The 24,923-nt window shown below is 47.9% G+C and overlaps 1 protein-coding gene across 2 annotated transcripts in view; it reads left to right on the top strand.

Moving 5' to 3' along the window:
• Positions 1–24,923, top strand: part of XYLT1 (xylosyltransferase 1) — a 313,363-nt gene that overhangs the window by 90,449 nt on the left and 197,991 nt on the right. For both annotated transcript variants that reach the window (XM_086692976.1, XM_086692977.1), the window contains exon 2: positions 739–777. In XM_086692976.1, coding sequence (XP_086549102.1) covers positions 739–777 — 39 coding nt within the window. The remainder of the gene's footprint in view (positions 1–738; positions 778–24,923) is intronic.

Genomic DNA, 24,923 nt, shown 5'->3' with positions numbered 1-24,923 from the left:
TATGTGCTGGGTTTCCTGTTTTCCTTGGAAACCACTTGCTGAAAAACCCTGCCTCCTCCTCACCCATCCCTCCTGCCTTTCGACCCACCCTGCCCCCCACCTAAAGAGTTCATGTTTAATGACCCGCGACATGACCACCAAGCCTTTCCAGTCAATTGGCTTTTGTAGAGAGTGAATGAATAGGACTTTTCTCTGGCCTTCGCTATCCTGAAAAGGCTCTTCCCCAGCCCATTGGAATGTGCTGCGAAAACGAGGAATTAAGCTCTTCTTTTTCTGTCTGTTCCTTCCCTCATTTTTTGTAAGACCAGGCACAAATTGGTGGCCTTGCCCCCTCATCTGGACTCTGTGTTCTTTGAGGTGTGTTTCTAATCTTCTCAGGGGTCCATTCTCTCCATATAGAGGATTTGAACACACTTTGAGAGAAGCAGCAAGAGTGCTTTCTTTCCTATTTCCTTACACTTGCACATTTGCATGATCTCCGTGGCGGGTGTCCCCTTAACCTGTCAGTGAGAAACTTGAACCCCCTTAGTCATCTGGGTGTGGGAAGAAGTTAGGGGGAGATTGGGGATTGGGTCAAGCTCTTCTCATGAGTTGTGGAATGGGGAAGACATTTGGGCAGCCCTCCCTGTGGGCTTGTTAGGCACTGAAGAGATGTAGCTTTGTTGGAAAATGCGAACTGGCTTAGTAGGCTCAGTTTCCCCCCATCACTTACCTGTGTTTTCTCCTCTCTCCCTGCAGGACCCTCATCCAAGTCCACCAATAACCCTGGAGACACAGGTCAGTACCTTCCCCTGATTTTTCTCACTTACCTGTGCCAGCTCTTCAGGGGGCTTGGTGCACCCTCTTGGCTCAGGAAAGCTGGGCAGGCACATCAGACCATCCTCTTGCCCATTGGGATGTGTGCAAGCACACGCAGGTGGGGACACGTGCCAGCCGATTGTGTGTGCACGCACGTGTGTACCCTTGTATCCGCGTACTCATCTTCAGGGCCTGAAAAGTGACGTCGCCTGTCAGTCTCCCTCCTGCCATCTGGAATATTCCCATGGTGGCAGTGCCTACCTTGCGGCGTTGTGAGCACAGCAGAAAATGGTGTCCGTGAAGTCGTCAGTATGTATTAAGTACTGGTGAGGTAGCTTTTGAAACCAATGGACTGTTGCCTTTCCAGCTGGGCTTTAAGGGGAGCTATCTTTGGATTGATTGTTTCCTGGGCTCTGAGGGTTGGTCACACAGAGAGGAGACCAGATGGACTGCATCCAGAGCCCTGTCTGCCCAAGACAGGCAAGCCTGCTGGAACATTGCAAGGCTGTGGAGCAGCGCTGTGGCTGTTTCTGGAGTTGTCTGGCAAGACCCACCTGCCTGTCTCCCTCTCCAGCCTCCTCCATGGGTCCCTGTTCTCACCGATGTCTCTGCCTCAGTCTCCCCTAGGGGAGTGAAGGCCCTCCCCCCCCCCCCCCGCCCAGCTTCTCCTTACCAGATCAGGAGGGCCACACACAATGGGCAAAGTGGAGTCCTCTGCCTTCTCTTTCCTACACGTATGTTGAGTTCTGTCGACTTCAGGAATGACACAACAACAGAGCAGATGGGAAAGAGCATGTGACTTGGAGGATAAGGACCCCGTTCTCTGGCCCTTTTGGGCCATCCTCTGGTCTGGTTCCTCTGAAACTTCTGCCAGTGACCTGTCACCTTAGCCGTGTTTGCCCCATGTGAATCACACCTGTTCCAAGTCCCATAGAAGTACATTGGCCTTAAATCAACCTAATGTACTTTCAGAAATGGACTTACTCTAAGCTAATCGTGCTCAGTCAAGGCGATCTTTGACCTCCAGAGGACGTACGACAATGTCTGAAGACAATTTTTGGTTTTCTCACCTTGGGGTGGGGAGGTGACTACACCAGGGTAGCAGGTAGGGAGGTAGACTCCAGAGATGCTGCTAAACTTCGGGTAGCGTCCGGGCCAGCTCCCCCCCGCCCCCCGCCCCCCACGCAGAGAACGATCTGTTGTAAAAGGCCAGTAATGACGACGATGAGAAACGCTATCCCGTGGGATAATATTGGTGAAATCACAAGCAAGGAATCACATGCTGGTTAGTTGTTTTTTTTTTCGGAAAACATTAAGAATTAAACTATTATTCAATAGTTAAATGATTAAATATTAAACGATTAAATAAAAATAAATAAAAATATATAAATTTTAAATATTAAACTATATTAAAATGTTAAGCTATTAGTTAAATATGATTAGTTAAATATTAAACTATTGAATATAAATATAGAATTAAAAACATAAAACTTAAAATACTAAAATACAATTTAAAGGTTCCTCTTGAGTTCCCTCCAAAATCATCTACGTATACTCTCAGAGCATTTGTTTGTATGCTGTGTTTTGGAAAACAAGGCTCTCCCCAGTCTACTGAGTGGATTACCAGAGAACTTCCACAGTATGTTTTTATTTTTTGTTACTTTTTAATGATTTTTGTAATGTTTATTTGTGAGAGAGCACAAGTGGGAGAGGGGTAGAGAGAGAGGGAGACACAGAATCCGAGGCAGGCTCCAGGCTCCAGGCTCTGCCCTGTCAGCACAGAGCCTGATGTGGGGCTCAAACCCACAAACCAGGAGATCATGACCTGAGCCAAAGTTGGATGCTTAACTGACTGAGCCACCCAGGCATCCCAGGGTGTGTTTAAATGATGGCCCTTCCCTTGATCAGTCCTTCCCCAGAGGAAAACTTGACTCAGGAGAGCCCCTGGGCAGATGGTCTGTGTCCCGAATTCTAGAAGCCAAATCTTATCTCCCAGGGAGGAGTAGATGTGCCCCAGGTAGTTCTGTCCTTGGCTGTCTTGTGTCCTTTACTATAGAAACCATTCAGTCAGCAATTAAGAACCTCCATGGGAAAGAACAGTCACTTGCTGATGGCAATGGTGAGGGTGACAGCTCACCCCTACACAGTGACCTCTCCTAGACCCGAACCTGATGCCAAGCCAGCCACAGCACAAGACAGGCTTTCTACGTTGATGCCACGCTATCAGGGAGATGACTCACCTGGGCTCCAGTACCACTCTGTCAGCCCCAGCCAGCTCTTGGGGAGCCGTAGGATGTTCTAAGTTCCTATGTTAAAGAGACTCTGGAACCCAACCAAAGTACTAATGTTTTTCTGTAACTGTTGGCACAAGTCCGTGGCCAGATCTTATGCTGTGCTGGGCCCCAGTCCATCTTGGGACTCATGATGGGATCCTGTTCAGCTGCCTGCAGGCAGGTTAGACAAGAGGGACATGGATGGGTTTTCTGGCAGAAAGTGGTGTCCCAAATATTACCCATATGGCAGCAGCGAGACAGCAGATGAGGCTGAGTTTGGAAAACCAACCATGCAGTGGTAAGGGACAGGTGTCGGAAGTCTGGCTCAGTTCCTGCTTCTTTGCCTCAGCTCCCTTTGCTCCTCAGACAGGCGTTACCTGGTCCAGCCTGGAGCACAGGTGTCACAGGTAGGGCTTGCCTTTCAGATTCATTGTGAGCTGTGTTTGTACATGACATACCTGTGGCTCAGCTTACTTAGTTCTCGGCCTGTGTAGGAACATTGGGCCACCCAGGGTGTTCGTTGGGTCCTCCCCCAGAACTTGGTGAATCCACCCTCAAGCCCCTGTTCTGAGTTGGGGACCATAGACAGATGGGCTTCTAGAGCCCCTATAATGTGCTTCGCCTGTGGCAGCACCGAGCTCTGCATCTGCTGGCATCAGCATGCCTCACTCTGCCTGATGGCCACATTAATAGAATGAGGGAGCCTAGTGAGGTTGAAATCCCTGGTGTCAGCTTTCCCTCAGCAGGCTGCTCCTGGGGTGCACCAAGGAAGCCCTGACTTGCCATGGTGGATGCTTCTCTAGTCTCCAGATGGTGGTTACCCAGGAACCAGAGGATGTAGTAATGAGGAGAAAGCCAGTGTGAAAGCCGTGTGAATTTGGTTACTGGCATTAGCACGACCTCTGCTCACACTGACATTGACCATTTGCCGAGAACTGGCTTCTACCACTGTATCTTCACCTCATTATGTAGGTGTTCTCATGATACCCATTTTCCAGATGAGGAACTTAAGGGTCAGAGAGGTTAACACGTGCTCAAGATGATGCTGGGAGCACATAGCATCGGTGAGTGTCAAACTGGGGGCCACAGGATACCACAATCTATCTTCTCAACTTGTATCTTATTGTTCCAGAAAAACAAGTTGCCTTGACTGGTAGATGTGAAATGGCTCAGGCAGAACTGGAGGGATGGGCTTGATGTACACAACCCAAGGTCTAGATAAAGGGAACGCTTTGCAAAAGTATCCCCAATGTACTTAGATAAATAGGAAGAGAGATAGATGGGTGACAGGTGAGTAGGTATGTAGATAAATAGATATAATGCTTTGCGCAGTGAGTAATTCTTTGACAGATAGATTGCCACAAGGCTTGTGGATAAAATGGTTTGAGCAGTGGAGCCCATAGAAAATTTATTTTAAAACAAAAATGAAATCTCTCCCCGTACATCAGGAGTGTTTTTGACCAATTTAAATGCTCATTATTTGATTCTTTCTCATTGATCCCCAAGATGGCTTATTTCTGAACCCTCTCCAATTTGGCAAGGCTCTTGTCATTTAATTTTAGCTTCTCTGCCTGCCTTATCCCCTCTACCCCCCCCCACTTCCTGCCCCCACAAACGGCTTCACTGTCAATTAGTTAATGTCCTCTACTCAAATCCTGAGATACCCTGGGAGTTGTAATAAAGGAACTCTTAGTTAGAACAAAGATTTGTCCATCTGGGTATTTGTGAAGTTGACTGTACTTAGAAGGGAAACAAACCTTCGTTTGCATTGAGAATTCTCGCAGGACCTGAATATCAAGGGCATTAGGAGGAAAAACTCCTGATTGCTCAGTGTTCATCAACCAACCAGGTACTTGAATGTCTTTGATCTGCTCAGTAACTGGGAGTATAAGAGGACTGAGTTAACTACATTCACTGAATTAAAAGATGATGCTGGGGCCATGAGGATTGTGAACAGAGCTCAGGCAGACAGAGAAGTGGGTGGTAAGAAATTAATACTCCAAAGCTACAGCTATGCAAATTCATTCATCCATTTGCTTACTTACATAGTTCTGGGGCCAGGAAGAGGCCAGGCCTTGTGCTAGATGCTAAAGATACAGCAGTGAACAAGACAGAAAGCTCCCTGCCCATAGAGCACCTGCTCTGGTTGGGGGAGTCAACCAGTGAATTTCTGAATAAAAAAAAATGTGCCCATAATTTCGGGTAGTAATAAGTGAACAGAAATACAGGCAGGTCTGTAAGTAGGAGTGGCTGGGCGCTGTAGAGAAGCTTGTGTAGGGAGCGTTCTCTTTGGACTCGAGTTGCAAGCTCAGGAACGGAGGTTTGAGCTGAGAGCTTACAGTGGAGAAAGAGTTACAGGCAAAGAGACCACAGTGAGAGCGTTCTGAACATTTTGCATATTATATCTGGATTCCTATAAAAATAATGCCACTTTACCTTAGAATCAATTAAAGTGTTAGCTCCTTCGAGCTCCTTCAATGCCTTTGTGTCACTAGAACGTCAAGATGAATAAGGAATTACCTTATCAGGCAAGGGTGAAGGGAAAGGACTGTTAAGGGAGGTGGGGGGAGAAAAGGTGGACACATTTGGAACCAGCCTGTCAAACTGATGTCCAGTGCATCTTGCCAGGGTCAAAGGAACTTAATAGCTCCTACGGTACTGTGCAGATACTGGGGACTTAGGTAAGAAATCTGGCTTATACTTAGCATTAGCTAATTCGCTGGCTTAAGTTCTGCTGAACCAAAGCCTCCCACGAAACCAGCGGTTTACAACTGGTTGTGAATTTACCCCCCCAACCCCGCCCAGGGGACATTTGACAATGTCTTGAGACATTTTTGTTACGACTTGGGGGTGGGGCAGTGCTACTGGCCTCCAGTGAGTAGAGGTCAGAGGTGCTAAATACCCTGCAGACACCTGAGGAAGAATGATCTCCCAAATATCAGCAGTGCCAAGGGTGAGATACTTTGGTACACCCCTCTTTGCTCTGTGGAAAAAGATGACCCTGGCCATGGAAACATAACCATGTAGAAAAGTGTAATTCGTTCCTTCCTAGGTGTTGCCTCGTTTATGTCCAAACGTCACTCTCTCTGGTTAATATCAGACTTGTCCCATCTCCAGCCATGACATACTCGTCACCCAGAGTCTCTGGGTCTGTGTTTGCATGCATAGTGACTGTCGAGTAATGACTCATGCGTGTGAGCATGTGCATGGCGTAGGTAAAAGGGAAAACACCTTTCGGAGATGGTTTCCTGAGAGATTTATGGCTCAACAGTGCAGGGAGTGTGCAGCGTGTAAAAAAAAAAAAAAAAAAATGAAAATGGAGCTACTTGGCTTGGGTTCAGAGAGGGACTGGCCAAGGCTTGTGGCCTGATGGAGCAGGCTTTGCAAATAACTCGATTTGGAGGCCTGGTTCCTTTTTCTGAGGCAGACCACAGCCTCCTCCGTGCAAACTTCTCTCTGTGGAAGCTCTTTGCCGACTTGCAGGATTAAAGCAATTGCTGTCTCCTCGCCTCTCTTCCAGCTCTGGGCTTCGATTAACCTTTTCCTCCGTGGAGAGCGGTTTTTGGAGCAATCAGGGAGCTTTTGAATGGCTCTTACCTGAGTCTCCAGCCCATTAATTCTTATGGTGCCCAGCATCTGTTGAGAGGACAGCGAGACCAAATTGCTTCTCAGCCCATCTGCTTTCTTCCCGCCAGCCTCCTTGGGGGAACAGAACCTCTCTGGAGCAGACAAGGCTGGTTTTGGGACAGGCCGAGTCCCTCTCCTATGATCTTTGCTTCTGGCTCTGGTTTGCTGGGTCTTTAATCAGCCCTGGTGGGGAGTGGAGCAGGGAGGTGACCAGCTGGACCACTGCTTGGGCAGAGACAGGCAGGGAGCCTGTTTCCTGAGAACGGAAACATTCTCAGGGAGGGTTTGCGGTCCTTGGTCCTGGGCGCCTTACTGGTCTGTGTGACTCAGGGTGAACCATGTGATGCAACATTCCACAAATAGCCGACAAGTTTCCCCAAACCCCAGCTACATGTACTGTTGTGAAAAATAGATCGTGTTGAGATCACTATTCATCCCTTCTTGGTGGGAGCTGACTTTGCCCAAGATGTTGAAGGTTTGAGTTTGGCCGTTGACTGAGAACACTTCAAAATCATGACTCTTGTCCACAGTGACTAACGTACCTTGAATATGTTTCTGTGTTTTAAGATTTTTTAACTAGTCGATATACACAATGTTGGGCTCGAACTCGTGACTGTGAGATACTTACATGCTCTTCTAGCTGACCCAGCCAGGTTCCCATTGAATATAGGGTATCATGAGCTGTGAAGTGTGCGACATATGTGGATTTGTAAACTTACTGTTGTTAGCTAACCTTCATTAAGCACTTCGAGTGGGTTCTGGGCATGTTTCTGAGCAACCTCTTGGTATAGGTTCACTCACGCAGATTTCACAAGTATCCCCAATGGGAGGTATATCAACATCATCTCCACTTGGCAGACAAACAGGGGCGCAGAGAGGTTAAGGTGCTTGTCCAGGAGCTAATGGGGAGAGCAGCTAGGATTTGAAACTGGCCATCTAGCTTTCATTTGTCAGGTACCACAACCCCATGAGACAGGTACTAATCTTAGCCCATCTTCCAGATGAGCCTACTGGAAGGCCACGGAGACCAAGTTTCCTTTTATTTATTATTTTTTAAATGTTTATTTTTGAGAGAGTGGGCGAGTGTGCACATGTGAGCTGGGCAGGGTGAGAGAGAGAGAGAGGCTCCCAAACACGCCTCACGTTGCCAGCACAGAGTCCGGCATAGGGCTCCATCCTGCGAACTGCAGGATAATGACCTGAGCCAAAATCAAGAGCTGGACCCTCAACCACCTGAGCCACCCAGTTGCCCCCAATTGTTCTTTTAAAGGTAATTCGGTTAGTAAGTGGTAGAGGCTGAATTAGAAACATGATCTCTTTTACTACTTGTTTGCTGAGGATACACATGAAATGTACAGATTGGATGTAGAGATAAGAGGTAGGTATGCAGATACAAACATGGTTGTAGACCTGTGACTTAATTATATACAATATGTGTCATGTACGATGCACACATTGTAATATGTATATCCTAAATCAGATGTAATATAGATTACCAAAATATGACCATATAGCTAATCTATGTATCTTCAATTTGTAGCATTTCTAATGTATATACATATGATGCTGCATGCATGTATCATGTATACACTATAATGTATGATACGTAGAAGCACATACGAGTGATGGAGAACGCTCACTTTGCAACCCCAGGCAGATGGGTCTGGAAACACCTGTCCGTGCAGAGTGGTGTGCAGGTGAGGAACCAAACCTCCAGGCTGTGGGAAGTTTCACCCTGCAGAGGGGAAGCAAAGTGGTGGCCCACGGGGGAGTGGACACTCACATTTCCTTTCTGGCAGGCGCATCTTCTTAGAGAGACTCCTCACACCCCCACTTCAAGCACAGAGTCAGGAGCCTGCTGTGCTGCCCGCTGAGCAACAAGGCAGTGTCGCCAGATTTGCATGGAGTTGCAAGCCAAAGCCTGGGTGAGGAGGCAGTGCTGCTGTTTGGTGGAAATATCAAACGTACCAGCGTGTTTGAAGCTCAGTCTGTCTTCTCCACGGGCGTTTTTGGGCAGGGCTGTGCAAACCAGCGAGCTTCAAAAGAGCAGGGTCCAGTGCTGGAATGTTCAGGCTGGGTTTTGAGGTTCTAGTTATCAAGATAACTCAGTCAGGAAAATCGCTTTTCACGTGAAACGGCAGCCTGATGGAAGTCCAGGTGTATGAGGCATGTAAAACTCAACGTCCAGGGCCCAGACTTGCAGAATATCACAGAAGAGGGCCTCCGATGTTCCTTGCTATACATTATTTGCATGTAGGACTTGGTTAAGTACCTCTTAGAGGTGATGATCTCTCATCCTGACAGCCGTGCCCGGGAGGGGACTCTGGGCCCCCTCCTTAGCAGGTGCAGACCCAGAGGTGTCAAGAAGTTAAATACTTGGTCCAAGACCATCGTGCTCCTGACGTACTGACATGAAGTGTGTTGGGGGTGTCTCCTCTCCCCTCGCCCCAGCAGATCCGCTGTCAACCTTTCTTTTCCTGTCTCTGGGCCCTCAGAGGCTTGACCTTGATGGATTTCATCAGTGTGACTTCTCATTGCTTCCACTAGGGGGAGGCACTGGCAGGAGATGGGAAGGTGGGATGACAGTGGGTTGGGGGGTCATTTTCCATGTGTCTCCCTGTGAGGGCCACAGCTCCCAGAGAGCTGCTATGATAGCTATATTCTTCAGGACCTGGTAACACCACTCTCCAGGGTAGTGCCAGCTCCCCATTGTGACCAGCCCTGCTTTGTTTCCCTTAGAAAGCGTCTTGTTATGGGGGCACCTGAGTGGGTCAGTCGGTTGAGCTTCCAACTCTTGATTTTGGCTCTGTTCATGAGCCCAGGGTCATGGGATAGAGCCCTGGGTTGGGCTCCATGCTGAGCATGTAGTCTGCTTAAGATTCTCTTTTGGTCTGCCTCTTTGTTTCACTGGTACACACATGTGCACACACTCTCTCTACAGAAACAACTGTTTGCTTATTCCCTAGGAGAGTAGTATATGTTTCCTTTGGGAACACTGCCTTGGACATGAAGCCTGCCCCCAGCCTTTTGCTAACACAGCATTGCCGGAGTGAGCGACTGTCATTTCATGCCATGTTTTTGTAAAGTAGGAGTGGGGGTCTATCTTCAAGCCAAAGAAAGTCCTCACAATGGTTGCGAGGGAATGGGGAAGCTGTTGAAACTAAATGCCCACTTGTCAATGGCGTGAGTATTTTTCTGGGCAGGGCATCGTAGCTGTCATTCTGTTGGTGACAACTCCCCCCAAACAGAGACACGAACATTCTACACACCACTGTGCTGGTAAATCATCCTGGGACCCATGTATGTGAGAAGAGATGTCCCAGGCAGGGGACACTATGCTCTGAGTCTCAACAGCCACTCACACTCACTCTGTCTGTCGTGACTACAAGGCTGGGAAGAGCTGTCTCACCTGGGGAAGGGACTGAGTTTGACGCTAACAACACAGTGGGGGTGGGGAGGGCAGGCCATTGGCTCCTCCCTGTAGCCCACAGCAGACAGACGGACAGAAGACAGATTGTTTCTGCCAGCCAGCACGGCCTTGGCAAACTCCCTGTTCACTGTCACACCCCCAGGAAATACCGCCTTTCTCGCCTTTGAATCTGTTTTCTCAGAAGGGCTCCTGCTCCTCCCTGTGCCTTCTGTTGCCATTTCTCCAGCCCAACTGGACCTGTCTGGGGAGCTGGTGTGTCCTCTCCCAGCAGGATGAGGCGGTTAGCTGGCCCCAGCTCCAGCTCAGCACAACCCTCCCACTGTGTTCAATTGCCTTCCTGAAAAGGAACATCTTATTAATAATGATAAGCCCTTCTAATTTTCTTCTGGGAACTGTAGCTCTGTTTTTCCACTGCAAGGAAGAGAGGAAAGGAAGGATGGAAAACTGAAGTTAGCTCTGGTGCAGGTGCCAGATGGGTGGGGCCAAGGACAGTGGTGCTGTTTTACTGTCCCAAGAAGGAAAACCCCAGCCAGCTCGATGCAGGAAGAAACTCCAGCCGTTAAGAGAGGCCTCGCTGCCCCAATTACAGTCTGACATTGGTTATGGGGGAGTGGGAGGTGGCTTTTTATTATGTGGCCCAAGATCCAAAGTGATATACGAGCCTGCTGATGGGTATCTCCCACTGGCCTGTCATTGTTCTGGGATTTTTTCTTTCTTTTTTTTAAGCAGGGGGAAAGGGCGTTGGAGGAGTTCTGAGAAATTGGAAAGTAAAGGGGCCTCTAGAAGTCAGCTAGTGGTAAGGAAGGGGCCCAGGGTTAAGAATTTTCAGCAGCTTTCTTAGAAAGTTGGCTGCCAGGGGCGCCTGGGTGGCGCAGTCGGTTAAGCGTCCGACTTCAGCCAGGTCACGATCTCGCGCTCCGTGAGTTCGAGCCCCGCGTCGGGCTCTGGGCTGATGGCTCAGAGCCTGGAGCCTGTTTCCGATTCTGTGTCTCCCTCTCTCTCTGCCCCTCCCCCGTTCATGCTCTGTCTCTCTCTGTCCAAAAAATAAATAAACGTTGAAAAAAAAAAAAAAAAAAGAAAGTTGGCTGCCAGAACCATCTTAGCTGCCTGAAGGTAGAGGGTGGGCCAGGTGTTCTCAATCCTGTTCTTCCGTCTCCAGCCAGTATGTCTTTGAAGGGTCTCCTTTCCCCAGGGCAGCCTCCTTTGTGCAGAGTTGTTCAGCCAAAACACCCCAGATATTTTGGACTGGATCATTTTTCATTGTGGGGGGCTGTCCTGGGTACTGTAAGATATTTAGCAGCACCCCTGGCCTCCGCCTGCTACCCCACCCCAGTTGTAAGAACCAAAAATGTCTCCAGACGTGGTCACCAGTCTCCTGGTGGCACAATCCACCCCAGCTGAGAACCACTGACCTAAGTAGAGTTTGTAGGGATTGTGTGAAAGTCTGTTGACTGTCTGAAAGGATTGCTCATGAGGGTTAGGTGGAGTCCACTGGCTGAACACCTCCATATAAATGTCACTGGAATTTAAGGTTTTTTTCTCTCAAGTGGCTTCCTATTGGCTGGGTTATAAATAAATTAGCACCTGCCAAGCCTCTCAGGGTGGGTGAGATGAGATATGGAGGAAAGTTATAAGGTTTCTTCTTCGATCCTTTAAAAAAATTTTTTAATGTTTATTTTGAGAAACAGTGCAAGTGGGGGAAGGGCAGAGAGAGAGAAGGACAGGGGATCCGAAGTGAGCTCTGTGCTGACAGGAGGGACCCTGGACTGTCAGGTGACCTGAGCTGAAGTCAGACACTTGATGGACTGAGCCGCCCAGGCACCCTTCTTCTTCCTTTTGACACCCAGCAAACCCTGAAGCACAGGAGGGTGAGAGGCCTTGGTGTGCTCCTGGGGAATGACCTCTCAAGCCGCAGCTTTGAATCACAGCAGTGCGAAGGCTGAATCCCAGGCCTGGCTCTTGAACCCCATCCCCTTGAAGACACAGGCATGGGGCTAGCAGATTTGCCACGGTGTGGCTGTCTGAGGAGGGTGTGGGCTCGCCTGACACCCAGAAATAGTCTGTGGCTTTGGAGCTGACGCTGTGATGGGTTCAAACTGGCTGGTCTTTACTCCTACTTAGTGGACTGTCACTGTACTGCATTCGTACAGGCTGGTCTTTACTCTCTCGACTCCATGAAAGAGGCCTGTGTGTCGAGCGCCAGCCTAAAACAACCAGGCTGCTGTGTGCTGTGCTGGCTATTAGGTGTTTACCTGTTAGTTTGTCCTTGGGTGTTCCCCCACCCTGTTCTCTGAGGACGGCTGTGGCTGGAATGTGTTTGGTTTTGATTTTTATTATTTATTAATAAATTTGGGAGGCGGTTGAGGTCTTCTTTGGGTTTATTTTTCATAGTGTTTATCAATAGTACTTTGTATTATTTCGTTATTATGTTATTGATTTAGTTCACTCGTTGAACCTTTTTTGAATGCTTTCTATGTGCCAGATAGTGTTTTAGGAGTCAGAGATACAGCAGTGAGCAAGATAGAAGTCCCTGCCCTCATGAGCTCTCATTTCAGATAGATTACAAATAAGAGATGTGTGTTTATATGTTTATATCAGATATTGCCAAGTGTTGAGGAGGAAAGCTAGGCAGGGGAGGGATTACCCTTCAACTTTGGTGGAACCAAAGAGAGCATGGAGATCAGGCAACATTCAGGCAGAGACCTCAAGAGTATGAGTGGTTAAGCCCTGGAGAGAGCAGCCAGTGCAAAGGCCCTGGGGTGGGATGTGCTTGGAATGGTCATTGCACCTTAGAAGCAGGAGTGAGCAAGGGAAAAGGGGGGTGAAGGTGCAGGCAGATCATTAGCATCTTGTTCAACTGAGAAAGGCAAGCCTTTGGATGATTTTGAGCAGAAGACTGACGTGGCCTGACTTGGTTCGGTGGCCGCTGTACTGAAAGTGCACTATTGTTGGTCAAGAGCAAGAATAGGGAGTTGGGCAAGGGCAGAGGCTGTCAAAATAGCCAGGGCATTGTAGTGGTGGTTTGCACCAGGGTGCTAACTGTGGAGACGCAGAGAAGTGGTTTCCTTCTGGATACTTGTGAGGGCAGAGCCAAGGAATTTATTGTGGATTGGAAGGATGTAAAGCAATACAAGCACACGATAGAAAGTAAAAAAAAAAATCAAATCAAATAACACAAAGAGTATTCAGTGAGAAGTCGATCTCGCATACCCTTTTCTCCAGTCTTCAGAGGCAGCAACCATTAACCTTTTTCTCGTTTCCTCTCCTAGACCTTCCTTTGCATATTAACACGTGTGGGGTGTGTGTGAGTGTGTGCATGTGTGCGTAGGCAGGGATTTTGTTTCCTTGAACTGGAATCTAATGAAACATATTTTCTAATCACGCATGGTTTCTTTGTATCTTACCCCCATTGGCTATCTTATCTGCACACACTGCTCTTCCTTACAATTTTTAACTGCTTTCTGTGTCGTCCAGCTCTCTATCCAGCACTCGGCATGGCGTTAATGTGTAGAAACTGTTCAGTAAGTACAAGTTGAATGAATTATTTTCTCGTGTATGTAACTGATTTCCTATTGGTGGACATTTAGGTAGTTTCTTCTCCCCCCACCCCCACCCCCCATCTTAACCCTGTCGTTCTCGTACACACGCTTTCTCACAGCTGGGTGGCTAGATCTGTAGGGTGAAGTAGATTTGGGACTGTGAGTCAAAGGGTATGTGTGTTTTCCATTTTGACAGTCGTAGCTGAATTGATCTTAGGAAGGTTTCTTCAAATCGACTATCAAAGTGATTTCCTGTTTCCACTCTCAAAAGCACTGGTAATCATCAGTCTTATCATCTGTGTCAAACTAATGGGTAAAAACACCGTCTTGCTGGTATGATTTGCATTTGATGTGTGAGTGGGATGGAGCGTATTTTAAGAGTGGTATCTGTTGATTAACTTCTTAGCTGCATTTTCCTGGGTTCCAAAAGATGCCTCCTCGGAGACATGATTATTAAGACTGGCCAAGCCAGCTATTGTGCTAAGGACTCGACGTGGGCTAACTCACTTCATGTTGCCATGAGCCCTGCATAAGGAGGTATGGTTCGCATTCTCCCTCCCAGACAGTGAAATGGAGGTATGGAGAGGGGTGAGGTCAGTGTTGCCCAAGGTCACGCATCATGTGGAGAGGAAGTAGGGAGCTGGTATTGGGACCTAAAAAGAACTCTTAACCACCATGCCACGTAGCTTAGCGTATTTGGTAATAGCCGTGACTCTCCTTTAAGGCTTAACCACCCTGATATTTTGAAAACAAAAGCCAAAGTGTCTATGGGCTTTGGAAAGCAGGTGGACGAGACTCTGGCATGTGGTGGGACCTGGGCTTGAGGCCCCAGCCTGTGCTGTGAGTGCTGGAGACAGAGCTGAGAGCTAGGCACGTGGCAGGCATGTGCCATGCAAGGAGACCGTGTCACCTTGTTTCATACTAAATCGCACTGCCCTCTGACCAAGTCCCCAGCTGCATGGCGGAAGTGGATCTAGGGGCCAGTTACATACGGAGCTATCAGTAGTTAGAACTGTGCATTGGATCACACAGATGGAGAACAATATCGAAGACAACAGGTAAACGGGAAGAAGGAAGGAAGATGGATAATATAATATCTCAGTTCCTATTTTAAGAAAATATCCCTGCTATATACTGGCCACTTCTCCAGGTACCGGGCATTGGGACATGAAGGACCCAGGGCGCTGTGCTCAGGGAACTCCCATCTAGAGCATCGTGTTTGAACCTCTCCTGTGTCACGGTCCCCTTTGGCATCCTGAGAAATCTGTGGTCCCTTCTCTGAATAATACACATTTTTAATTTTTTCATTTTCTACTCTTTTTTAAAAAATATTTTAAATGTTTATTTTTGAGGGAGAGCGAGAGAGGGAGCGAGGGCACACAAGAGGGGGAAAGAGCAGAGAGAGAGGGAGGTAAGAGACAGAATTCCATAGGCTTTGAGCTGTCAGCACAGAGCCCAATGTGGGGCTGGAACTCAAGAACCTGGAGATCGTGACCAGAGCCCAATTCAGATGCTTAACTGACTGAGCCACCCAGGCACCCCAAAATAACATTGAAATGCAAAAACAAAACAAAACAAAACAAAAAAACCTAGCTGCAAAGGATTACAAAAGAAAGCAGTTGCGTCGAAATACAGCTAGCAAAATATATATAAACATAAAATATGTGTGGAGCAATTAATGCATTTGCATCTTTACTAACACATTAACTAGATTTGGCTGCAGGTCTAATAAGTATCATAATTTTGAGGTAGTGACAAGTAGAAGTAATATTTTCAGCATCTGCTACCAAAGCAGTGTGATAGGAAAATATCTGTAATTTCCACTCATGTCAGTCTCAGGTCTTGGTAATACCCCTGCAGTCTGGTGCCTGCATTCATAGCTAAAGGATACAGCAAAATTGAGTTAGAGTTAGTGAAAATAATTACGAAAAGGACTATGTATGTATCTAAGACCCCCAGAATTCTCTCTACCGACCGCTCCACCCCCTCCCCCCTCGCCGAGTCCACGGACATCCCTGCACTTGACAGAAAAACCATTGCAAAATGGTGTATACCTGCTGAATGAAATGGTGAACAGGGTCACCCACGTTACGTAAATGGTGTGTCGCCCTGTCTTTTTTTTTTTCCCCTCCACCTGATCATTTGTAGTTGAACTGTTGTAAGATAAATGGACTTTTGCTGTTTCTTTCTTGTGGGGTGGTATCAGATCCGTGATGATATAGGAGGAAACAGGGCAACCTGGAGGAATCCCAGAAGGCTTCTCGTTGGAGCTGTTGGCCATACCATGTCCTCAAGGGTGAGTGAGACCAGACCAGGAGAGGCTGGGATGACAGACAGAACATTCCCAGCGGAAACAGAGCTGAAATAACGGGTCCTATCAAGAAATCACCAGGGACATCTATCTGGTTGGCTCAGTTGGTTGAGCCTCTGACTTTTGATTTCAGCTCAGGTCATGATCCCAGGGTCATGGCGTCTGGCTCTGCACTGAGCACGGAGCCTGCTGAAGATTCGGTCTGTCTCTGCCCCTCCTCTACTTGGGCGTGCCCGTGTACGCTCTGAGTCTCTTTCTCAAATAACATCACACAGTATGAAGGGAACACAGGTGGAGGAGCAGAGAACGGCAAGAGACTGTTGAAGTGGGCACAGGCCCGGATAGCATCAGGGAGCTTGAGATCGACCTAATGGGCAGGGGGGCAGCACTGAAGGGTTTTGGGCGGGAGAGTCTGAGGTCAGCTTGGGAAGATCGCTCTGGCTGCCGCATGGGGGACAGACTGGGAGGCAGGGGACCAGAGAGGGGACCTTTAATCCAGAAGAGCCAAGAAGAAGGCCTGAACTGGAGCAGTGACAGAAGGGAGACTGGGGGACGTATTTGAGGGGCCATTAAAAAGACTGGGCAGGGTAGGATTTGGGCAAGTGAGAGTAGGGCACAGAAGAAGTTAGGATAGGAATGTGTGAGGAAAGGACAAGTTCAGTGGGAAGACGAAGTACTCCCTGGGCATGGGAAGGGGCGCAGTACCTAGTGAGGTTGCCAAGGAACAGGTGGAGTGGAGGAGACCTTCTGGAGCCCCTCACTCTGCTTTCCCAGAAGACGGAGCCCTGATAGTGCTGTGGGGGATGGGGGTGGGGGTCGTCCTTGGACCGAGCAATATGGAATCTTGCACCCAGGAGCTTGGGCAGATTTTCAAGTTCAGTCTCCCAGGAATGAATAGAAGCAAAAGGTAGGAAGAATTAAACCACTTTTTAAAAAGAAAAACCTGCACTTTGCAGGGATTTATATGCCTTCCTGGATCTGAATAATAAATTTTTTTACAGCTACAGCTGGCGTTATATACGACCTTATAAAATGCCATGATAGCGTCTAATGAGTATCGTATTGCGGAATATATGACTTTTTTTTCCAAGGGCTTTTTAAGGCACTGTCTCTGGCTTGCGTCTGCAGGGAGGCCTCACTGCACTCCGTCTGAGAATGCGGGCGAGTGTCTTCGCTGGGACTGATCCTCACTGTCAAGGTTTTCGTGCCCGGAGGAGGCAGCCCCCGGCAGAGACACGGGGGCTGGTCTGACACACTGGCAAAAGCCTCCGTGTTTGGGCAGATGTCCCCTCTGCCAGATCAGAGATCAGACTGGCTCTTCCCCCTGCGGCATTGAGGCTGGCTAGACTTGCCTGACCACTTTAGAAGTGGACCTTTCACAAGGCATGGGTGTCTGTCTGGAGACCTGGATGGCCCTGGGAGAAATCATACACTGTCCAATGGGGCATGGGCTTCCAGTGTCAACATCCTCTCCTTGGCCTTTGACTACACACCTTGTCTCCCTTCCCACCCCCCCTCACCCTGACCTTGGACATCTGCATGTAGAATTACATCACCATCCTGGAAATTGGATTCTTTCCCCAACCCCCACTCCCCCCCCCACCCACCCACCCAACGCCGGAAAAATGCGATCAGAGGACAGTGTTGGGAACCAGGAGGATAAGAGGCTGGGGGTGGGGGGCTCCGGTTAATTGTTACAGGGTTAACTGGGAGTTATGAGAACACTATTGTTGAAGTCCTTGCTTGTCAAATACTTGCAAAGGGAGTCCGTCCGTGTTCTCAATGTGTCCAATCCATTGCACGTACCTGAATGTCAGCTCCCTCCCTGCCTTTCCTGCTCCATGCACGTCTACTCCTGCACCTTTGTCCCTGCAGTGTACCTCACCTGGGACGTCTTCCCCACCTCTTCTCCTACACAGATCTTCCCAGCTCACCAGGCAGAGCTCAGGTGTGTCAAATATGAAACGGAGGCGCCCAAGATAATTTCAAGCAGTGCATGAACAGACTTTAAAGAAATGAATAGCTATTGTTTTCTTTCCCTAGTGACATTCTACCTGTGGCAAATTATATTGGTTTTTTTTTTAAGTTTATGGGTAGTGTTTCCTTTTTCAATTAGTTCATTAAAGAAAAACAGAGCTGAGCTGATTGAAAGAGCTTTGGTAAATAAAGAAAACTGCAGATGCTCCATGGATAGGGCAAAATCAGAAAGGTTAGCAGGTCAAGGACTAATATTTGAGAAGGGTGACTGTGTTCCTTGCTGTCCTCCTGCTTCTGGATTTCCCACTGTAGCAGGTTGGGTCAATTCACTCATTTTTCTGACCTCCGTTCTCTCCTCATGATGATCTCTGCCTCGCATGAGGGTTAGCCCTCCTTCCTTGCAGGCAGCGGCCTCTGAGCTGTATCAGCTCCATCAATGGTTGATTTTTTTCGTGTGGGATTTGTCACTGCCCCTCCCTGGCTGTTCTCGTCTTTGGGGGTGCCTTTGTGGGCACCGTCAAACTCTGCCCGTTTCTAGGTGGTTAGCAGTTAAAAAGTCCTTTCCAAAGAAGTATTTATTGGCTGTAAAGTGTGAATTCCCTTAGGAGGTGGAGAGACCACCCACTTATCTCAACGCTGAGAAGGAGGCAGGTGATGGGGTCGAGGCCACCTTTCTGCTAGGAAAGACCCTGGCTGTGGAGAAAGGTCTTGGTTGCCCCCTACCACAGATCCTCATGGCTCGTTAATCAGCCCAGGATGTGCTTGTTAATCGTGATGCACCAGTTGGGAGAAGACAGTAGCAGTCATTGACCGATGACCCATTTGTTACAATTGCCCAGAATCGGCGTTCTCACCAGTCCCCTCAGACTTCGTTCCAAGCCTGTGCTGTCCAGCGTGGTGGCCAGCGAGCTCTTGAAGGGCAGTGAGTCTTGTGAGCTGTGCTTAGGTGTGGATAGTATGAGCCACACCATGTAAAATACTGCCTTGATACTTGTTCATATTGGTCATATGGCGAAATGAGACTATGTTGAACATATTGGGTTGACAAGATTATTCAAACCCATCTGTCCCGTTTCTTTGTTTTCTTTTTCTTTTTTTTTAAACATGACTCTCGAAAATTTCCAATGAGTCATGTTCTCCCGATGATGAAGGAAAGTGGTCTGGATCAAAGCTGAACCTGGGAAAAGCTAAGAAAACAGTTTTTCTTTTTCTACTGTGCATTTCTCCCTTTTCTGAGCTCGGAGCCTCCTGAGAGGAAGCAAAAGGTGATCTCTGTTAATCGATGGTTCTGGTCCGTTGAGTTCAGTTAATCAGGGTTTCGCCTCCCCCCAGGTGCGTGAGCGCTCGCTGCTTTCTTGGGCTTAGGCCACCGCCGCCGCCCCCCCCCCCCCCCCCCGCCCTGGATTCCACGTGGAAGGAAGGGGGAGGTTGCCGATTTGCGACAACAGTCCGTCCTGTGGATGTCTCACTAGGCCTCGGTTTCTCGGGAAGCACCGTGGCCTGTGAGGGAGTGATTCCTGGCCTTTGCGGGGGTTGGCCACAACCCAGCATCCAGCACTGGACTGATGAGATGGGGAGATGGGGAGGAGTTACTCACGTACACTGAGCCTGAGGGAGGATGTTACATGCCAGGCAGGGTCATATGGTGGAGGGGAGAGTGCGAGGGCCAGTTGCTCTCCACGATTCCAGGGTCTGTGGGTGTCTCCAGGGTCAGTCTTGGTAGTATCAGGAGGGTGGGTGAGGTGACTACAGCTTCCCACAGCTGGGTGAGATTGTCTTGTTTGAATAATCCTGAGGGGCGAAGCCCACTGCTCGGGGAAGAGCAGGAGCTGCCTGGTCTCTGTGATGGGGAGGGTTGCCGGGCCAGGGGACCTCACCCAGTGGAGAGAAGGGGGCACAGGAACTGAGATTTAGGCTGTTGGAGGCCTTCCTGATTTTCCCCAGATGTTGAGGCAGTACATAATACTGATTGTAGCCCTAACACACAGTGGGGGGGGGGGAGGGGAAACTAGGTGGTGGGATCATCCTATCTGGGTTTGACTCTTGGCTGTGCTGCTTATTAGCAGTTCACGTCATGGGTCCTCAGTGTGCCTGCCCATCAGTAAAATGGGGATGTGAACACCCACCGTGTGTGCACGCGCGTGGGTGTGTGTATTTTTGTCTATCAGCAGATCGAATACCGCATACACCTATTTCTCTTTTCTAGAACAGTGATTTAATCCCTGCTCCTCTCCCCCCACACCCCCTGCCTTCAGACAACAACACATCCACGATCAAATCACAAGCAGCATTTAATAAAAAACAGATGTGTGAGTTGAGCCAACTGAGTTCTTGAAGCCAAAGGCTACATCTGGCCCTCCATGTACTATTTCCACTGACTGAATTGAGTTTTGCATCGCCAGAGGCAGACATTGGCTCATTCTGTTTCAGGGCCGAGGAGCCAGGCTGTTAGTTTGTGTAATGCTAAGTGGACAGAGCCTCCGCCCTAGTCCAGACATGGACGTCCATGTTTCAGGGGCTTTACCTTGGCAGAGGGAAGGCAGCTGCGTGGGAGCGAGGCATGCCACAGAGCACGGCAGCCCCCGGAGAGCCTTGTGTGCAGTCGGTTGGGTCACCCCGCCGAGTAGGCAAGCTGTCGCCTTCTTGGCTGACAGGCGGCCTGGCCGGGACCTGATTGAGTATAACACACCCTTCGTGCAGGAGAAGGGGGCATCTGTTGGCTCTTTCCTTCCAGATAGACACACTGTCTTTGTTCGAAGACAGAAGGTCATCCCAGCCGCTCTAGGGACAGCCCTCCAGTCTCCATGGTGCTCAGACGCCATCTGATAGGTGGGCTGGGCGTTTCGCTGCCCCTTGCTCACTGCCCACCTTGGTGGGGATGTTCTCTGTGGAAACCCCAGCCCTGGTCTCCTCATGGGGCCATAGGGTCCCTGCTATGCTGAACGTTGCAGGGGACTGAACTGCAGTGGTGCTCTGAGTAGTGTGGGTGGTGACATTCTGGAATCTGGCAAATGACCAACAAAATTGCATAATCCCAAGCCTGGAGCACCCTGTTGGTCAGTTCCTTCCAGGGGGTGAATGAACGTGGATGGAGAATTGCAAGAACTTTGGGTCACCCAGCTCATCTGTTAGCTGTTCGCCGTGATCTGTTTGTATGTGCGAGTGCTTGGCATGTTCGTAAATGGACAGGTGCGTCATGAGCACATGCTTTGTGTCACATGTAGTTCCTGCCGTCATGGAGCTCACAGTCCATGTGCGGTGTGTGTGTGTGTGTGTGTTTGTGTTTATATAAGAGTATTTGCATATATATTTAGTTTTGTGTAGAGTGTCATTAACAGAGCAATGAGCATTTATTGAGCACTCTGTGTACGTCAGACACTGGAGCTAAGGATACTTTTCTCATTTAATCCTCAAAACCACATGGCTCTTTCAACGTATATTGCTGGAACACCGACTATGTACTAGGCATTATGCTGAGTGTTCCACGTTCTCAGGTTGAGCCTTCTAGAACTTCTCCTACCGTTAACTCTATTTCACACAGGAAACACCCAAAGCTGAGTGGTCAAGTGCCTTCCCTAGGGTTATACACCCAGTCAATGGATGTTCCAAGCTGGAACTTGAGCCGGGTAGATTTCTCAATGGGCATGTGTGCAGATTGATGTGTGTCTGTACAAGGTGCAGACGCAAAGCTGGCGGTTGCTGGTTTGGAGAGCATACCTTACTCCTCTGGCTACAAAACCTACTTTCGTGAGTTTTTGTTTCCTTACCAGTAAAGCAGCTGGCAACCTCTGTCTCCCCACCTTGTGGAAGATGAGCAGGGGGAGGTTATGAGAAGCCGCATGGTAATAGTCCAGAATGGTCATTGTTGACTGAACAGAACCATATGGGTGCATAACCAAGGAAAGAACCACACAGATGAAAAGAATAACTACTGGGTGGGGCAGTTAATTTTTAATCATTCTCCTCTGTTTTCTCTTTGTTCCTAATAATCCAGCAAAGTGGGTATTATTATCCCCCATATTATAGAAGAGGGAAACTGAGTCTCAGAGTAGCCAAATGGTAGAATCATGGTTCGAATCCATGTCTGGGCCTGTCAGAGCTCATGTTCTTTGTTCTAGACCAAGGGTTGGTAAACTCTTGCTCACGGGCCAAATTCAGCTGGCTGTCTCGTTTTCTAAGTGGAGTTTTTATTAGGAACACAGACACACCCATTCATCACATACTGTCTACTGCTGCTTTGATCTACAAGGTGAAAGCTGAGCCGTTGTGACAGAGACTATATGGCCTGCAAAACAAGTCTTGACTGTCTGAGCCTTTACTGAAAAAGCTTGCAAATCTTTGTTCTAGACTATAAGGTCTGTGATGAGAACATTTTTTTAATTTTTTTCTTTTATTTTCTTCAAGTTTATTTTGAGAGAGAGCACAAGAGTGGGAAAGGGGAAAGAGAGAGGGAGATAAGAGAATCCCAGGTAGGCTCCACACTGTCAGTGCAAGGAGCCTGATGTAGGGCTAGAACTCACAAACCTGATGCAGGGCTCAATCATGGCCTGAGCTGAAATCAAGAGTCGCGACGCTTAGCTCACTGAGCCACCCAGGCACCTCAAACATTTTTTAAATAGGTGAAAAAAAAAATGGGGGGGGGGGCGCCTGGGTGAATCAGTCGGTTAAGCAACCGACTTTTGCCCAGGTCATGATCTTACGGCTTACGGGTTCACGCCTTGCCTCGGGCTCTGTGCTGATAGCTCAGAGCCTGGAGCCTGCTTCGGATTGTGTGTGTGTGTGTGTGTGTGTGTGTGTGTGTGTGTGTGTGTGTGTGTGTGTGTGTGTGTGTGTGTGAGATGCTCATTCTCTGCCCCTCCCCTGCTCATGCACTGTCTCTCAAAAATGAATAAACATTAAAAAATTTTTAGGTAAAAGGAAATGCTACAGAATGTAAGCGCTCACATACATCATATACATGCCTGTGTACGGCAAAACTTCAGCCATCTGGAGCCTTGGGAGAGGAGACCATCTTGATTTTCTCAAGAAAATTAAGTCTTACAAGGGGGAATCTTTCTAAATTATATCACCTGTTTCCCTGCCTTCTGAAACAGAGTGTGTGCTGGGCAAGTGTTAAACTTTCCTTGAAGAAATCTTGCCTGCATTTCAAGCACCAGGTTTTGGATTCTGCTGAAAGTGCTAATGAGCCCTGAGGGCATCAGGAAGGCTTTCACTTTTTCCCTCAATGGGCCCACAGTCCTTTTTATTTTTGTCTGCCTTTTGATCAGTTTTTCTGCTTTTGTCTTTCTTGCACGCTGTTACTTCGCAGTGCTTTCAACGTGACTGATTGTGACCATCAGCTGGCTTTGCTTCTCACCTTTAGAAATCATCAAACTCATTACAGTCCTATACAGAGTAAACAGGTTGTGATCAACAGCCGGGACACCTGTGTCTCTCTCATTCGCAGCTTCTCAGGAGAGCTGAGTTCCCTGGAAGCAGGGTTTCACTGTGTGTCTGGCTTCCTCCTGCAGTCCAAAGACCGTTTCCCTCTCCATCATGGCCCTGTTGTCCCCGGGTTCAGATTGATAATAACCGAGAAAACAACAAACCTTAGAAGCAGATGGTGAGCGTGGCTGGCTCCTCACACTTTGCAAAATACCAGGTCTTATCCTCAGGTTTGAGCTTCAATAGCCAGAGCTGACTGTGAGTTACTTTAATCTTGATCACAGATGTTAACAGAGGAAGGGTTCACTGAGTTTGGCTCACTGCAGTGGAATTTAAGACCTGGGAAATGCAGACTTGCCTGCGAAATCCAAGCACAATTTTATGTCCAGAGACATGTTTTTTAAAAAAGAAACTGATTGTAATCAAGTATGAAAAGGCAGTTGTCGTTAGTTTTTAATCACTCGACCCGAGAGTATTTTTGTTGACAGCTATGTTATCTACCTTGTGAGTCATTCTTAGTGAAATCTACATGCTTGGTCTGCCAAACTGTTTTAAATCCCCTTTTGTTTTGGTCAGTGGTGCTTTATCTTTTGCCTTCTGTCAGCAGAGCCAGCTTCATGGGCGGGTACCCTGGGCAGTCACACAGGGCTTCATGCTCAGTAGGGCCCTGCACTTGGTTGAATGCTCTATTGTCACTGTCTTGAAATTCTTAATTTTTTAAAAAATAAGATGCTCTGTGTGTTCATTTTGCATTGGGCCGTGCAACTTAAGTAGGTGATCTTGGCCATCATGGAATAGGACCATGGAATATCAAAATTGGAAGGACCTTACAGATGAACCTTTCAAAGCCCTTCAACTTAAACATGGAGACTGAGGCCACAAGAAAAATGAAAGTGACTTGGTGAAGGTCACAGGACAATGAAGGGCAGATTCAGACAAGTGGAAAAGTCCAATTTGGAGGTCCCTCAAGATCACAGGCTCTTTCTCTTACACAGAGACAGTGCTTCCTGCTCAGTTCATTCTTGCAAATGAGGAGCTAATTTAATAGTAAACTAAGTAAGCAGTTAATACTTAAGAATTTAAATTTGCCACTCATCCCCATTTCCCCAACATGCACAGAGTAAGTAACCAGTTTTGTGTGCACTATTCAAAAATGGCTGTTGACTATAATGGAGTTCTCATTAATGGCATAAAAATTGGGACGAAACTCTCAAAAATGCTGGTAATTTTCTTGAGTTAAATATTTGAAAGGCAAAAGTAATACATTCTCATGGTTGGAAATTTGGAAAATGACCAAGAAGAAAAAAAAAATCACCATGCTACAGTTTTGTATATTTTTTCCTGTCTTTTCCACGATGTGCATTTTATATATCATCAATCTCAATCTATTCATGTGAACTTTTATGTTCCATTTAACATTGTACTAGGGTAAACCATATGAAATAGCTGTTTTTTATAGGTAAAAAAAAAAGTTGAATATCAGCAATTTGATGTTGTGCAACCAGATTGCTAAAACATCTCCTTAAATCATAGAATACTCTTTG

The sequence above is a fragment of the Puma concolor genome, chromosome E3 (assembly GCF_028749965.1).
Source record: "Puma concolor isolate L17-30 chromosome E3, mPumCon1.1.hap2, whole genome shotgun sequence".
Classification (NCBI taxonomy): Eukaryota; Metazoa; Chordata; class Mammalia; order Carnivora; family Felidae; genus Puma; species Puma concolor.
The sequence above is the reverse complement of the archived record's forward strand: the minus strand, read 5'-3'. Positions and strand labels throughout refer to the sequence as shown.